This window comes from Fusarium oxysporum, chromosome 14 (genome assembly GCF_000149955.1).
Source record: "Fusarium oxysporum f. sp. lycopersici 4287 chromosome 14, whole genome shotgun sequence".
NCBI classification, from domain to species: domain Eukaryota; kingdom Fungi; phylum Ascomycota; class Sordariomycetes; order Hypocreales; family Nectriaceae; genus Fusarium; species Fusarium oxysporum.
In genome coordinates, this window is record NC_030999.1 from 1,428,800 (window position 1) to 1,444,333 (window position 15,534).

At 48.2% G+C, this 15,534-nt stretch overlaps 2 protein-coding genes across 5 annotated transcripts; both read left to right on the top strand.

The window, feature by feature from the left end:
- Window positions 1–1,041: 1,041 nt before the first annotated feature.
- Window positions 1,042–5,588, top strand: FOXG_16410 (uncharacterized protein). 4 transcript variants are annotated; one of them, XM_018396433.1, is made up of 5 exons: window positions 1,042–1,290; window positions 1,349–1,499; window positions 1,549–1,608; window positions 1,666–2,340; window positions 2,389–5,588. In XM_018396433.1, exons 1-5 carry the CDS (start codon window positions 1,213–1,215, stop codon window positions 3,027–3,029), a joined length of 1,605 nt encoding a protein of 534 aa, XP_018257306.1. In that variant the 5' UTR covers window positions 1,042–1,212; the 3' UTR covers window positions 3,030–5,588. The 4 variants fall into 4 exon arrangements, with proteins under 4 accessions (XP_018257306.1, XP_018257308.1, XP_018257309.1 ...); XM_018396435.1 differs by having other exon boundaries at window positions 1,042–1,499; window positions 2,389–3,169; XM_018396436.1 differs by having other exon boundaries at window positions 1,349–1,608; window positions 2,389–3,169.
- A 370-nt stretch (window positions 5,589–5,958) lies between these two features.
- FOXG_22499 (uncharacterized protein) lies at window positions 5,959–8,403 on the top strand (the record flags this gene model as incomplete). The annotated part of the gene is made up of 3 exons (XM_018402908.1): window positions 5,959–7,065; window positions 7,115–7,553; window positions 7,613–8,403. 3 exons carry the CDS (start codon window positions 5,959–5,961, stop codon window positions 8,401–8,403), a joined length of 2,337 nt encoding a protein of 778 aa, XP_018257310.1.
- Between the last annotated feature and the right edge of the window lie 7,131 nt (window positions 8,404–15,534).

The window sequence follows — 15,534 nt, forward strand, 5'->3', positions numbered from 1 at the left end:
CTGAGATGAATAAGAGGAAATGGATGCAGAAGAAACATGTGGCCCTGACGCCGCTACAGGCTCGCAAAAGGCTCGATTGGGTCATACGATATCAGGGCATCAATTGGAGAAGGGTCAAATGGAGTGATGAGTGTATGGTCCGCCGCGGTCCGGGCATGAGACCTATCTGGACCTTCTTATCGCCTCGCGAGGCCTTACGTGTACAGGATGCTGCTGAAGCTAGGAGACAAGGAGCCGTACGGCAGATGTTCTGGGCTGCCTTCGGTCACGGATCTCATACGCCATCAGTGCCTCTCGTCAGTACCATCAACGCCATCGGCATCTATGAGTTATACAACTTCATCCTGCCGTGGTTCCTTCAATAAGGCGATATCTTCATGCATAATAATGCCTCTATACATACGGCCCGGATCGTTAAGGCACTGTTGGAAGAGCTAGGGGTCGATTTGATGGCTTGGCCGCCGTATTCGCCTGATTTGAACCCTATAGAGAATCTGTGGGCGTTGATGAAGGCCGAGATCTATAGGTTACACCCGGAACTGACTCACGCAGAGGGTACAGTCACTACACAACATGCCTTAGTCTTAGCTGCAATGGAGGCTTGGGATAACCTTGAAGATAGGGTCTTGAAGAACCTTTGTGAGACAATGCCAAACCGCGTTAATGCTGTAATTGATGCAGAAGGTTGGTATACAAAGTACTGAAGCTGTTCTAATTGACCTTGTTAGGTCAGAATTACCATATCAAAGCGGCAGCATAACAGCTGCCCGTTCCGGCTAGCCTCGATGATCGGTACCTCTTGGTGTATTCACACTTATTGCACCCCACTGTACATATGAATGATCACCAGCAATGCCGGCACTTGAAATTGATACGAGCCGGTCAAAGCACCAACGTCCCTCTTCCTGAGACTGGATGGCTGATGCACACTTTGAGAGCGCAAAGTGGAGTTCAGCTGTAAATCAAGGGTAGTAGCACGCGTCACGCTACACATACTTGTAAGGGTCCATACGAGACTTAATCGTACTGCACGCCCGCTACATGAAACTTAAATGCTGGCCACGTAACGCACTCGGAACCATCGGGAAGTGTGAGACCAGAAAAATTGGCTTTCGCCTTTGAAATTTCATTCCGGTTTAGACCAACTCTCCATCTCGTTTGGCCCTTTGTCTCTTACCTCCTTTGTGAGCTCCAGGCCACTCAACCGCCAAGATGGCCTTATCCACCAACAGCCCTGTTCCTTCATGGACCTTGTTCGCGTCTTCAGCGGGCCTTGGAATCCTGGTGCTTGTAAGAAATTTGTGTATATTCCCCGACACCGAGAGTGCGCTTTGCTAAGTCAATTTAGTTGCTCTATATTTGCATCTATCGAGTATTTTTTCATCCTTACGCCAAGTACCCTGGGCCATTCCTCGCCAAGCTGACCAGCTGGTATTCGGTCTACCACACGTATTATGGCGATCTTCACCTTGATATCTGGGAATGTCACCAGAAATATGGTATGTACGAAGATTCGAGCCGATGTCAACGCCTGACTAGAAGTGTCAGGCAATTACGTTCGATATGCGCCAAACAGAGTCTTGATCAACACACCAGAAGGTCTCAAAGGTACTGTATAGATACATTTTCATTCTATTAAAATATTGGGTTAATGAGTGGTGATAGCAATTTACAATCATCCCAAAAACACACAAAAGTCAAAGGCATACAGAAAGATGTCGCTAGTGCCCGGTGTGCATTCTAGCTTCAGCACGATAGACAATCAAGCTCACGCCAAACTCAAGAGTCTCATCAGTCAAGGGCTCTCCAACTCTCATATCCGGGCTTATGATCCGGAACTGCGGCAGAGTGCGTTACTGTTTGCGACCAGGTTAGGCGAGAAGATAGATCGCTTTGAGCCTGATCAATCGGATGTTGGTGAAGACGGCTGGACCGCTCCGAAGAACTTGGCATCTTGGAGTAACTACTTTACCTTTGATGTCATGTCCCATCTCGTATTCGGTACCTCGTACAACTTGCTCACAAATTCAGAGAACCACTGGGTCATTGATGGCGTCCTCGGCCAAATGCGTCGTATGAGCTTCCTTACAATGCTTCCTGAGCTTGAAGATATGAGGTTCGACCTACTCTTGTTCTCCAATGCTCGCCGCATGGCGTACCGGTTTGCTGTAAAGAGCAGGGAGATTATGGAGGCAAGGAAAATTAGAGAGAAAGCTATGGAAGGCCAAGAAACCAAGGTCGATCTCTTCTCCAAACTGCTTGCCGCAAAGGATCCCGAGACGGGAGAAGGCCTCCCTGACAAGCAGCTGTGGGCCGAGAGTAACGTGATGATAATTGCAGGTGAGAAGGACATTTCCTCCCTGCAGTCTTGGTATTAACCACTCTTAGGCTCTGACACCTCGTCCACTGCCATCGCGGCGACTCTGTTCTACTTGTCTCGCAATCCCTCGGCATATGCCCGCGTCACCAAAGAGGTCAGGTCCGCAATCATTACACCGGAAGACATTTGTCAGGGACCAAAACTACTCTCGTGCACGTATCTCCGTGCCTGTATTTTCGAGTCAATACGCCTCAGCCCGCCGGCTGGAGGTGCGATGTGGCGCGAGGTCATGCCAGGCGGAATGCATATCGCGGGTAACGATGTTGACATTCACGTCCCTGGGGGTTGCGAGATCAGCACAGGTATCTATGCGGTACATCACAATGAAGAGTACTACCCCGACCCCTTTGAGTTTCGGCCGGAGCGCTGGCTTGCGGATGAGGTTGGAGATGAAACTGTGGCCAAGGCTCATGCTGCCTTTGATGCTTTCTCTCAGGGGCCACGGGGATGTCCCGGTAGGAGCCTAGCATTGATTGAGATTTCTTTTGCGGTGGCTGCTGTTATCATGAGTTATGACTTCCGAAAGGTCGAGTCAAGCTTGGGAGAAGTGGGTGAGGGAAATGGCAAGTTTGCTGGCCAGTATCAGACGTCCTGGGTATTTAGCAGTTTCAAAGATGGACCGTACCTGCAGTTTAAGCGGATTAAGTAAGTCTTGAGATGTCTGGATGTTCAACTCGCCTGTTTTGGCGAGCTTGGCCAGACTGATACCGCTTCCAAGTAGTAAAACAACTTGATAACTGGCATAATTTATATAAAGTTTTCATCTGAAATTATGCATTATTATTTGTTAATTTACATGACTAGAATGCGGTCGAGAAGAGGATTGGTGTTGTCTATCCTGTCCCTACAAGCCCGGCTTTGATTTCTGCAGACAGGAGTGTGTACTAGGGTTCCGTCGAGGTAATTTACCGAATGGTAATTTACCTATCTGACCAAAGTTTTTGACGTCTGAAACTTCTTGGTATTTTACATGTCAAAAACCTCTCATTGGCCGATGTCCATATCATCTCCACTATTTTCCAAATCGGTCTCTTCCCAACGCCAGCCATCGACAACAATAGAGTCTTGGAATGCGTTTTCTATCTTTACTAACCGAGCAACATCAACTGTCTCCCAGTTTTTGACGACCATCGGTTCTGCCGGATTATCTTTGACCGTCTTGAGCCTCTTGAGCACCCGACTGTTCATATAGATGAAAGTGACCTTGTCAGTGCTAAGCGGACTAAGCCGATTCCGAAGCTTACAATGAAGATAGTTCGTAGCACTGAAGGAACGCTCTGAAGGAACAGAGTTTGCCAAGGATCCTAGAACTCTCCTTGCCAATGTAGCCAACTTGACTCCCATAGACCCAAAGTATCCCCACGCGCTTAGGATGTAATAGTGAGAAGGCGTATGAGGAGTCTTCGGCTGTTCTCGATAGATCCGCGAGGTTGGGCCAAAGAGAGCACCTTCGCGAGCACGGAATCGACAAAACTCCCCAAAGAGCTGTTGGTACTCTTCGTTACTAGTGTTTTCTTCTAGGAAGCGATGTGCTCTCTCCATAGTGTCAAGCCCAAGGCCCTCCCCTATTGTTGTCCGTGGGTCCAAGGCAAATGCGAAGTGGTGGATGTCTGTCGTTTGACCTTTCATCCTTTGGACTCGCCATTGCCTCAGCTCCGAGTAGTTGATAAGAGGATCTTGGTTAGCCTCTTCAAGGGCATCCCATCTGCTCTGGATAGTCAACCAACGGGGAATAACCTCTCCAACGCATGAGCGATCTCGCTCCGAGCAACGTTGTGCGTTTTCGATAGGCCGAAGGATCTTAGCCAACATCTCTACCTCATGCCAAAACTCAAAGTTGTTGATGGACGAGAGTATTGCCCTTAGGACTTGTTGATCTTCCTCTTCCTCCTCTTCCCCTTTGATAGCCTTAGCTTTTAGGGAATTGAGGACCATAGCATCACGTGCATATGCTCGAAGAGCATCTTTGTTCGCCAGTGAAGACATAACAGCTCCGAGTTGTGTTCCCCAACGAGTGATGGCTGGTGTAATGAAAGCCTTCTGTTTACCGTAACACTCAAGCTGATAAGCACGAAGTCGTGCGAGTTGGAGCTTGGCCTTTTTAAAGAACGTGATGATTCTCGTAACTTTCTTAAGGACTGAAGCCCATCTCTCCGATTCCACAATGTCTTTCACTAGAAGTTGAAGACCATGGGAGTCACACAAAAGGAAGAAACAATGCCTGAACTCAGGCATATTCTTCATCTCAGCGTGAAGTTTCCGCATTGTCGAGCATGTATCTGTGCAGATAGCGTTCATACGAGAGAAATCCTGGAAGTCCTCTCCTTCCTTCGTGAATACCTCTTCCAATAGTGGCTGGATTAGGCGAATGGTATTCAAGGCCGTATGTTCCTCGTTCCGTGTATTAACAGTCTTCCAATAGAATGTAACCGAGTTGGGAATTGAAATCGAAATGTTGACAATACGGTTGCTGCTTATGTCGTCAGAAGCGTCAAAGATGACATTGAGATGATCGGCATCGTCGAGGATCTCCTTGACTTGGACTCGGTAATCTTGGTAAACTTCAGGAAGTATGGTGGCAATTCGATCACCACTAGGGGGCTTGTACGCTGGATTGAGCTGTTGGATGAACTCAACCATGCCAGAGTCTTCGAAGGTGGTGTATGGCTTGCCAGACTTAAAGATGGCCAGGGCTGCGGCTCGATCGAGTTGATCTTTAGAGTTTCGATCCATTATGGACAAAGCCGTAGTGATTCGAGGCTGGCGATCAACATGGCCTGCAGCTTGCTGGAAACCAAGACACTCTTTGGCAAGGTGATTCTGTTGACGTTGAACGTGCTTGGCCATGGTTTTAGAACAGTATTTGCACCGAACGCGAAGTTGACTGAATTTACCCCCTCCTGGAGGAATTGGGGCTGCTGCAAAGTGTTCATGAACACCATGGGTTTTAGGGCGACCGCCTTTGTTACTCATGGTGACAGTCTCATGTCCATTGCTTTTCAACACCGAAGATGAGAATTGGTGATGATTTGTGCGTCCCATCGGTAATTTTACGATGTACTAAACCTATTCCGTGCATATACTAGTCCTAATACGGGTAGGCACTAAGCCTAAAATTGTAGGGTTTTTGACGTAAATTACCGCCAAAAACCCCCTTTAGGAATTTGACCGTCAAATACCGTTTTTGACGGTCAAAAACGGAACCCTAGTGTGTACGACACTGGCGCAGCCATGGTCAGGGTCCAAATCCATACCACGAAATCCACATATGGATCCATAATGTGGATCCATATCCATTCCATTCCATTCCACGTAGGCTTCAGCTTTTCCACATCCACGCCACGGAACCCCTTCCACATGTTCCACATGTGGAAATTGTGGAAAGGAATGGAAATTTAGGTGGGGTTTGAAAATACCTGGATTTCCTTGTGAAATAGCGCATACCCTAAGTACTTTCCATAGCCAATAACAACGCAATAGCAACAATTTTCCACTCCGTTTTACCCGTACACAAAGTTCAAACAAGTCTATTCTAGGAGGGTTTACTATTACTCACGCCCTGACTACTCCAAACCGAAATGGCCACCCTTCATCCTACCAAGTCAACCACACCCGTTCCAGAACGTACAGAAGAAGACAATCAACGACTCTTTCAGCTCTACAAAGGCTGGACCTTGACGGAGAGAGACGGCCAAGTGCGTCAATGGGTATATCAGTTCGGCTACGATATCCAGCATGCCGATAAGGGGGAACGCCGATGGGTGTGTTGCCTTTGCATCAAGCAAAAGCGGCCGAGGCCAAAGAGTTACGCCATCAAAGGGTTGCAGAACGCTGAGGGTCACCTGTACACGGACCACAATGGCATCATGGATCCGACAGGCAAGAGGCAAAAGCCTACAAAGGCATCCGAGAAAGCACATCAGTCCATTGCAACAATCCTACAGTTGAACCCGAAGGAGCCGAAGGAACAAGATTTGATCAATACCTTGATCAAACGTTTCGACAAAACTGTATTCCAGCAGAAACTTGTCAACTGGATTGTCAACTCTAACCAATCCTTCTCGATCGTCAACGATCAAGATCTTCGAGACATCTTCAACTACCTCAATCCATCTGTCGAGATCACAAAAGCTAACATTACTGACGTGACCGTGCGTGCCATCGCAGAACGAGAATTTACCAACAACATGGAAAGAGTGAAAGATGCTTTGCGAAAGAGTCCGGGACAGATCCATATCCAGTACGATGGCTGGAAGTCTGGTAACCGACACGCCTTATACGGCATCACATGTGTGTTTCGGGATTCAAATAATCGGCCACAGAAGTGTGTCCTCGGACTGCCTGAGCTTACAGAGCGGCACACAGGCGAGAATATCGCCGGGCAGATTATCGAGATCATTCGGGAGTACGAGATCAGCGATAAACTCGGGTATTTCACATTGGATAATGCCGGTAACAATAAAACCTCGATGGGGGAGCTTGGATTAGAGTTTGGCTTCGACTGGGAGAAGCGATGGGTTCGCTGCGTTGGCCACGTTGTCAACATAGTAGTGAAACAGATGCTGTATGGCAAGAACCCGGATGCTTTCGAGAAAGAGGTCTTCGAAGGACTTCACACGGCAGCGAAGGAGCATGAAGTCTGGAGGAGGCGAGGCTCTGTTGGAAAATGGCATAACTTTGCTGTTGTAGGTGGCTGAGTCCCCGGCTTTATTTGTTATACTCACGAAGACCTAGGAGGTGAGCAGATCGGACACGTGGACCGATATGCTCAAGAAGGTACAGGCTGTCGAGAGCCAACTCTCTGATGACGCTCAGCTCAAGAAACACCGTCCAGTTGGAGTTGTGGTCGACAATGCTACCCGGTGGCTTTCTCAATTCTCGATGATTGAACGCGCTCTCCTCTTGAGGCCATTTTATAATTCTTTTGTCCAGAGAGCGTCAAACGAGTGGGAGAAGGTCAACTTGACGAGAGCTGGCCACATCAAAAAGGGCTCCAAGCTGCCCTTCTTCCTGAAGGAAGAGAATCGCATGACACCTGATGATTGGCATGTGCTCGGGACTCTTTACGACATTTTGCTTGACTTCCAGCTGGTTGTGAGAGGCCTTGAGGGCGATGGACAGGGAAAACACCGGAGAAAGGTCGAGGAAAACGAGATCGACCCTCCACTGTCTGGTAAGCCTTAGACTTCTCAAAAGCGGCCCGATTCTTATTTTAACAGATGGCTTGTACAGGAACAAGCTGGGATCTTATTCACGCGTACGAATTTCTTCTCGAAACCCTCGAATCCGCGAAAAGAGCAGTCGCCAATTTTCCGCACGGCCATCACCTCGCTGTCAACATCAACCTGGGTTGGCTCAAATTGAACGAATACTACGAGCACCTGAATGATAGCCCCCTGATCTATGGCGCTGCAGTTCTTCATCCTGCCTACCGGTGGGCACTGTTTGACGATTTGTGGGGAGACGACGACGAAAGACAATTGTGGATTACCAAGGCGAAGGAGATGGTCCAGGATCTCTGGGAGAGAGAGTATAGGGACCTGGAGGTTGATGACCCAGAGATTGAGTTGCCTGCCAATAAGCGGCTGAAGACCTCAAGAAACAAGTTCACAGCGTGGCGCACAAAGAAGCGAGGACTGACGACTGGAGGGATTTCTGTTACCGAGTCGCCAATTCGATCCCCAGCTCAATCCCCTAGGTCCTCAGTTGGCGGTCTGGATCTTGATGAATACGAGCAGTGGCAGCGTGATATCGAGGATGCTGATGCTTCTGTCACAGATCCCTACGAATACTGGCACATAAGGCGACTCAAATACCCCCGGTTGTCTAGGATGGCCTTGGATCTGCTTACTGTGCCACCAATGTCAGCCGAGTGTGAGAGGCTATTCTCGACCACTGGCCGCATGGTTACCAAGAGCCGCAATAGGCTAGATGCCAGTACAATTGGGCTTTGCCAGACACTACGGAGTTGGTTGCGCGCCGGTTTGATCGGGTCGCTAGATAGGATTCTAATGGACGAGTGACAAAAACATCGACGTCACCAAGGCATGGATGCGATCCACTAATTACCATTGTTAGACAAAGTAGGTTTCCATTCCACAAATTCCACAATATGGATTCATTTCCATAATGGATCCATTTCCACCCATTCCACATCGAAGTTATTAGTCAGCATCCATATCCACGCCATATTCACAAATGTGTCGTGGAGTGTCGTGGATTTGAACCCTGGCCATGGTCGTATTCTTCGTGCCATGGCTTTCTTGGGAGGAGGGAAGAACCTTTAAGGCAATAACGCATCACATCCGTGACCTTCAGCTGGTATACAGCTCCTTAATCTAGAACCGATGGGATGAGATAGAATTCCAACTCTATGTGCCACAAATGGGATAGCGTCACCCACTTCCGGCACCTACTTCACCAGACGAATAACAGCTTGTTCTTTCCAAAAACCACAACTCGACAACATCATCTATTGTTGAACAAACCCAGTCGTCCTCGTCGTGATGATGTCCAGAATCGCTTCCAGCTTGGATGTGAATGGCAGGAATATCTCTCCTTCTACCTAATGCATACCCAACAGAGCGATAGCATATGCGCGATGTGTTAAGATAGCTGTCTGCGCGGTCTATGCCTAACCGGCAGTTTCCTAACGCACGCCGAGCCCCATTACTGTAGCCCAACAAGATGGCTTTGCAGAAGCCAAGCTCCTCGTCTTCCATAACCTGAATACGGGTGACTTCCGTCAACAACGCCGACGACAGATTCACACGCTCATGAATTGGTGGACCGCTAGACCACTGATGACGGAAAGATTGGAAATCATCGTTGTGCTGCTGTCGAGGACACGTTCCGAAAACAGCGGCTGGCCCAGCATCAGCAGCACTATAGCTCAACAGACACACACACGTCTATTACGCCCGGTAGGCCAACGCCCAAGGGGCTCTAAAACTAAACAATTTTGGACACTTCGCTAGTTACTGCCTTAATCTCGCAGTTGCTTCTGGGCTGGAAAGTACTGTTGGAATAATTGGGAGTTCCCCCCCGACTTCAAGACACTGATGTACGGAAGCAATTAATCTGAATCCGGCCTTGGATTCAATGATTAATTAGTGATTCAGCGATTAATTAGCTACCAATGCTTGTAAAGACCATTCAATAACCACTTGACGTTGGATAACGATAGCTACTATGCTAAAATTCCTCTATCAATTAAATTTCCCTTCGCTAGTGGACACCGACTGCCTCGGGGTTCTTGAAGGTCTGGCCCAGTAGTCCATTCTTAATTCAATGCTTTAAGCACTCTGTATATTCTATAGTCTTCACCGATAAACGGCTCCTGTTCCAAGTGATTGTGCGTCGCGCTCCTCTAAAGACTCGTTCAGTCTCAGCTGACATAGCCGGTATCAAAAAGATATTGACCGCAAGGCGGTGTAGGTGAGGATAAGATGTTTGTTGGGTTGGTTCGAGCCACCACGAAAGGGCGGAAGAAGAACCGATAGGCAGGGGTGAACCCTCGATAAACCGATCGAATTCATCATGAGAAGATGATTGTTGATAGGTCCGCTTCTTATATGCCTCATAAGCCGAAAGATCCTCCTCCATTTCCAGTACTTGGACCGGCTTGAAACCTTCCCATAGCTTGCGTACAGCATCAATTGCCGGAGCTATATAATGCGATTGGTTCTTCCACGCCTCATCAAGATGCGCTCGTCGGAGACTAGGATGAAGCAGGATTGCAGCCGCGTAGACTTGGGAATCATATGTACGCTTGTAGCAGTCATCGAATTTGTACCAGCTGGTCATGATTCGATCGGCCATCGTAATATCGTGTTGAAATTGCTGCATGGCAGCTTTGTAGTGCGTGACAAGAAAATCCATAGAGCAAATCAATTCATCTAGTGATGATTTGTCCCACTGCGTGTCTTTAGGAATCTCATATAATGGTTGTAGAAAGTTGTGGATCTCCTGAAGCTCCTGCCAATGCTCGGGATGGAGATAATCAAGCTTGATATCTCCCTCCATGTAGTGATCGTCGATAAAGCTATTTATTCCTTTGCGCAGTGTGATGGCAACATGAATCATAAGGTACCAAGAGTTCCATCTGGTTAAGTTGTCCTGAGGAATCATGCGGCCAGCATCTTTCAAGAACGCCTGATAGCGTTGACTTGATGAACGTATCCATACCACAAGGTTATGAAGCATCCCCAGTGCCCCATATTGCCGCCAGGTAGTTGCTGTCTCTGCCCCTTCGACAGCACCTTCAAGCTCTCTAAGAGCAAGCAAGGCTTTGCATAACTGCCGGCTGTCTGGATTAATAAAGTGGGCCACGATGGCAAGAAGGCTGTGGTGGTTGGGAGAAGACCAGATATCAATACTGTTGAAAAATCCGGGAATCCCCTTTCCCTTCAGGATTCAAACTGTTAGTCTGAAAGTCCTAGATTTAAAGTTCAAAGTCCTAGATGAAATCATCTAGAGATATAAACCTGAGACGAACTCTCATCTCAATAATTACCAATCAAGTTTCATAAAATATACATTTTCGCCCAGCACAACTGCGCAATATAAACAACACTATCACCACTTTCTTAGCGCCTCTAACTCTGGGCAAATTTGGAACTTGAAAGGAACCTGTGCAGCGCAGCCCCCAGATCAAATCCAATCAAACAAATTGCCAAACAAATCAATCAAACAAATACAAAATCCTCGATTTGAAATAACATTTGATATATTTGATACACAATATGCCATCCAGCGTCCATGCTGCCAGACCGTTGACCGCGCTTTCACAGCTTACCCGGAACCTGGCTGGTGAGCAACCCCAGCCAATCAAAGTCCCCGAAGGAAAAATATACATAACATAACATAACATAACATAACATAACATAACATAGCAGCCAATCAAAGTCATCCATCAAGCCCTCCATTAGTGAGCTACCCCAATACCACCGTCAGGCTGGTGGGGGAGAAAGTAGCTTCTTAACTTTTACGTCCCGTCCTAGCAACATCAAGTCGCGTCAGTGCTGGTTTGTTTACCTTTCAACGCGTACCATTCCTCCCATGAGTCGACGCCTAACCCGATGGAATCCGACGACATCATGCTTCCTTCGCCTCCACCCTCTGCCTTTTCTTTTCTTCGACCACCGAGGAATTTGGCGAGTCAATTCGAGCTGACGACGCAGTCGGCATTGCCAGACCACCCTACTGTTGCAGATCTTCCGCGAGCAGTGTGGAGGAACAAACGATATGTTTTGGAAGAGTCCTTGTCCCGGAAGGGCTCGAAGGGCCGGAAGAGCTGGATCAAGCGCCATGGATTTTTTCTTGTTGAGATCGACACTAACGATAGTCCTTTGAGTCCTTACTGGGCCTGTCGTTTGTGTGACGCGAAGGGTCAGCCTGAGTTCTTCGCCGCTGCTGCTACGAGTTCGGCAGCGGACCATCTCCGCAAGTATGTGAATGTGAATGTGACGTCGCGAGCTTGAGCATTATTGACCAACGCCAGGTCTCACAGGATTTTCGAGAGCAGTCAAGCAGCTGATCCAGATCTGTCAACCGATGAATCTGAACGGCCTAAGCGACGACGCTTGCAGTACAGCGCCGTGCCGCGTGCTAGAGTCAAGATGATCCGAGAACTGAGCCTGGGACTTCTGATCAACACCAATGTTCCTTTTTCCTTCTTCAGCGATACATTCTTTCAGCAGCTCGCTTGGCAGCTTGACCCTCACCTAGCTGACCAGATACCATGGAGCCGGCAATCGATGGGCCGTTTGCTGGATGACACGTACAAGTCTAAGAAAGATGAGATCAAGCAGGAGCTCTCAGATGCCCTTACTAAAATCCATCTGGGGTTCGACCTGTGGACATCGCCTAATCGGCATGCTGTTATGGCAGTCACAGCTCATTTTCTTGACCGCCAGGGCAAGCACCAGTCGCGCCTATTGGCACTCCGTCGCCAGCTCGGGTGTCATAGCGGAGAGAATCTCGCGGTGACACTTGGGCAAGTGGTGCGTGAGTGGAAGATAGAGGATCGAGTTGGAACAGTGATCTCGGACAACGCATCTTCGAACGATAGCTGTCTCGTGAACTTCTACGGAGATCTCGACGCAAAGATGAGTCTGGCGGACGTTCGGGCCAGACGTATGCGCTGCTATGGGCATATCCTGAACCTGGTTGCTCGCGCCTTTCTCTACGGTGAAGATTTCGAGTCTTTCGAGGCCGAATCGCAGGTATTTGACCTTCTCGGCCGGCGCGAGGATGACCTACGACACTGGAGAAAGAAAGGGCCGGTGGGAAAGCTCCACAATGTTGTCAAATTCATCAGGTCTTCCCCTCAGAGGTGTGAGCTCTTCAAAAGGATCTCACGCGAGAACGACGAAGCACAAGAATACCTCTTGGCGAGTGAGTCAACGGCGGAGCTAGAGGTCGTCATGAATAACGATACGAGATGGAACTCCACTTACCTCATGATCTCTCGAGCGCTCGTCAAGCAGGGAGACATCAGAGCGTTCTTGGTCCACCCAGAAGTGGAGAAATGGCTACCGGAGGCCGACATGCTGAAGGGAGATGACTGGAGACTGTTGGCGGAAATCAAACTTATTCTTGAGCCATTCTATCTACAGACTATGAGAACGCAGGGTTGGGGCAGCGAGGGAGGTAACGGACGGCTCTGGGAAGTAATGGCGGGTATGGAGTACTTGCTGGAACACCTAGAGGATCGGAAGCTGTTCCATCATGCCGTTCCAGGCGAGGCAGGGGGACAGGACACCAACTCGCAGGCCGAGCTGGCTCGAGAGCGACCAGACCGTAACCGGCAGCTTCCTGCTCGATTTAGGGATTGCGAGACGGATATCCATCCGCGAAAGTCCAGGCAAGGCCCCTTGTCAGATCGTGGCTCGAGACAATGCGATGATGGATCAGGCAAGCCATCAGGATCATTAGGAATCGATGACATGGGAAAGGATCACCGACACTATTTAAGACTGTCCATCATGACTGCCTGGCAGAAACTAAACGAGTACTACACCAAGCTTGGAGACTCACCGTTGTTCGCTGCATCCATCATCCTCCACCCATCACTCGGTATGAACTATCTGGAGGTGAACTGGGCGTCGGAAGAGCAGCTTGTGTGGGTGAGGGATGCCAAAATTGGACTATCTGACTACTTGGACCGTTGGTACCACTGCAACCGGCCGGTGGATGAGCAGCAGAAGATGATCATGGACACATCGACATCCTTAAGCGTACCAAGGACGACAACTGAAGTTAGCGTGTTCAAGCAATGGATTAAAAGCAGGACGGTGAAGACCACGGTGATGGGGAGTGAGCTTGAGCGGTATCTGCGGCTAGAGCCGCAAGAGACTGAGGATCCAATCGAGTGGTGGATGGCTCACCAGGGACAATTCCCGATGATCAGCCAATTGGCTCTCGATATACTCGCGATACCGGCGATGGCGACTGATTGCGAGAGGTCGTTCAGCCTAGCCAAGTTAACGCTGACGACGCAGAGGCTTTCGATGACGACGGAAACGCTGGAGAAGTTACAATGCCTTAAGAACTGGGTTAGACATGGTGCGGTGAAGCTAGGGGCGACAATAGGTGGGGGGGACGAGGGCCAATGGGAGATTGGAGATGTTAGCATGGAAGCATAGAGAGTCAGATTTGAAATATTTGAAATATTTGAATAAATATTTCAAACAACAAATCCAGTCTTGTGAGTTATCAAATATCTCAAATATGACCTCGGATTTGATTTGTTTGATTTGAGGGCAGCGCTGTGATTATTATTGACTCCTTGCAGTCGAAGGACCTTTGAGGCCTCATATCTTCGACTGATTCCTCCTAGGACTTGAGCCCTAGAGTCCTGGATGACAGTCCCACGATTTGAGTTTTAGGACATCAAAATTTAACTTTATATCTTGAACCTTAATCCTGAAGTTGAGGGGGAACCATCAATTCTTCCAACACTTCCTCCCTTGCTTATCTTCAAAGGGAAGACGGTCCAACGGCAATGTTTCCCAGAGACATCAGACTTCCAGGAAACCTAGGACTTTACCTGCAGCAAGAAGGGTTAGACAAATAACTATACTGCATTAGTTTGGCTAAAAACGGTCTTCATACCGTTGACAAAGCCCGAGAAGAAGAACAAACCTCGACTTCTTATCCTTGACGGTTATGGAAGTCACATAACCGAGAAACTCCTTCGAGAGTGCTTTGAGAATAATATCTACCTGTTGTTCCTTCCAGAATATGCTTTCCATGTCTTACAACCATTAGATATTGCTGTATTTGGTCCTCTAATGTGGCCCTATCGTCATTAGATATCAGATCTTGCTCCTATTGCAGACCTGAGTCGTATTAGAAAGATATCCGTTCTTGATAATTAAAATAAACTTCGGAGGGAATCTATTACAAAGTCTAATGCTTGTGCCGGGTTCGAAGCAACCGGACTGTGGCCGGTCAACATGGCGAAGGTTTTGATGAATCCGATGGTCACGCAGATTCCAAAGACACCAATTCCCACTGTTACAGCTATTTCGCCCACCTCAAAACAGTCACAGCGTCTCTGCAATACTCCTCGTTCGTCTATGCAAGTCAGAACAACCCTCTCTGGCCTGTCGCCGCGTGTTACGGAAGATCCGACTGTCAGGCTGTTATTTCGAAAGATCGGTAGTCCATTGGACTGCCAATCCTTCGATATAGAGGAGCAACGTATGGAAATATCACTACTGCGGAAGTCAAATGAATAATTTCAACCAGAAAAGAGGCGAAAAGTCACTTATAATGACAATGCTGAATTCGCAAAAGTTCCAATGATCAAGAAAGCCCGTGAGGCGATATAGAAAGTGTTACAACCCGCCAAGACATCTGCAACAATACAGGGATTAGAACTTGATCTATGCAATTAATCCCATCTGAATATTCATTAGTAAAAGTATTGTTTTATTTGAATAATATTATGTTGTGTTGTGGTACGAATTCCTTATAATATCGAGATTACTGGTGTTATGAAAAGGTGCCGGTTTCTGGGTGCCCGACATTAGAGGGTTAGCGAGGATATTCAGGGTATATACAACTACATGCGAGAAGGTCCACGACCAGCACCGTCGATCTTTGGAGCACCAGGGCCCGAGTAACAGTCGAAGCCTAAAATGTAC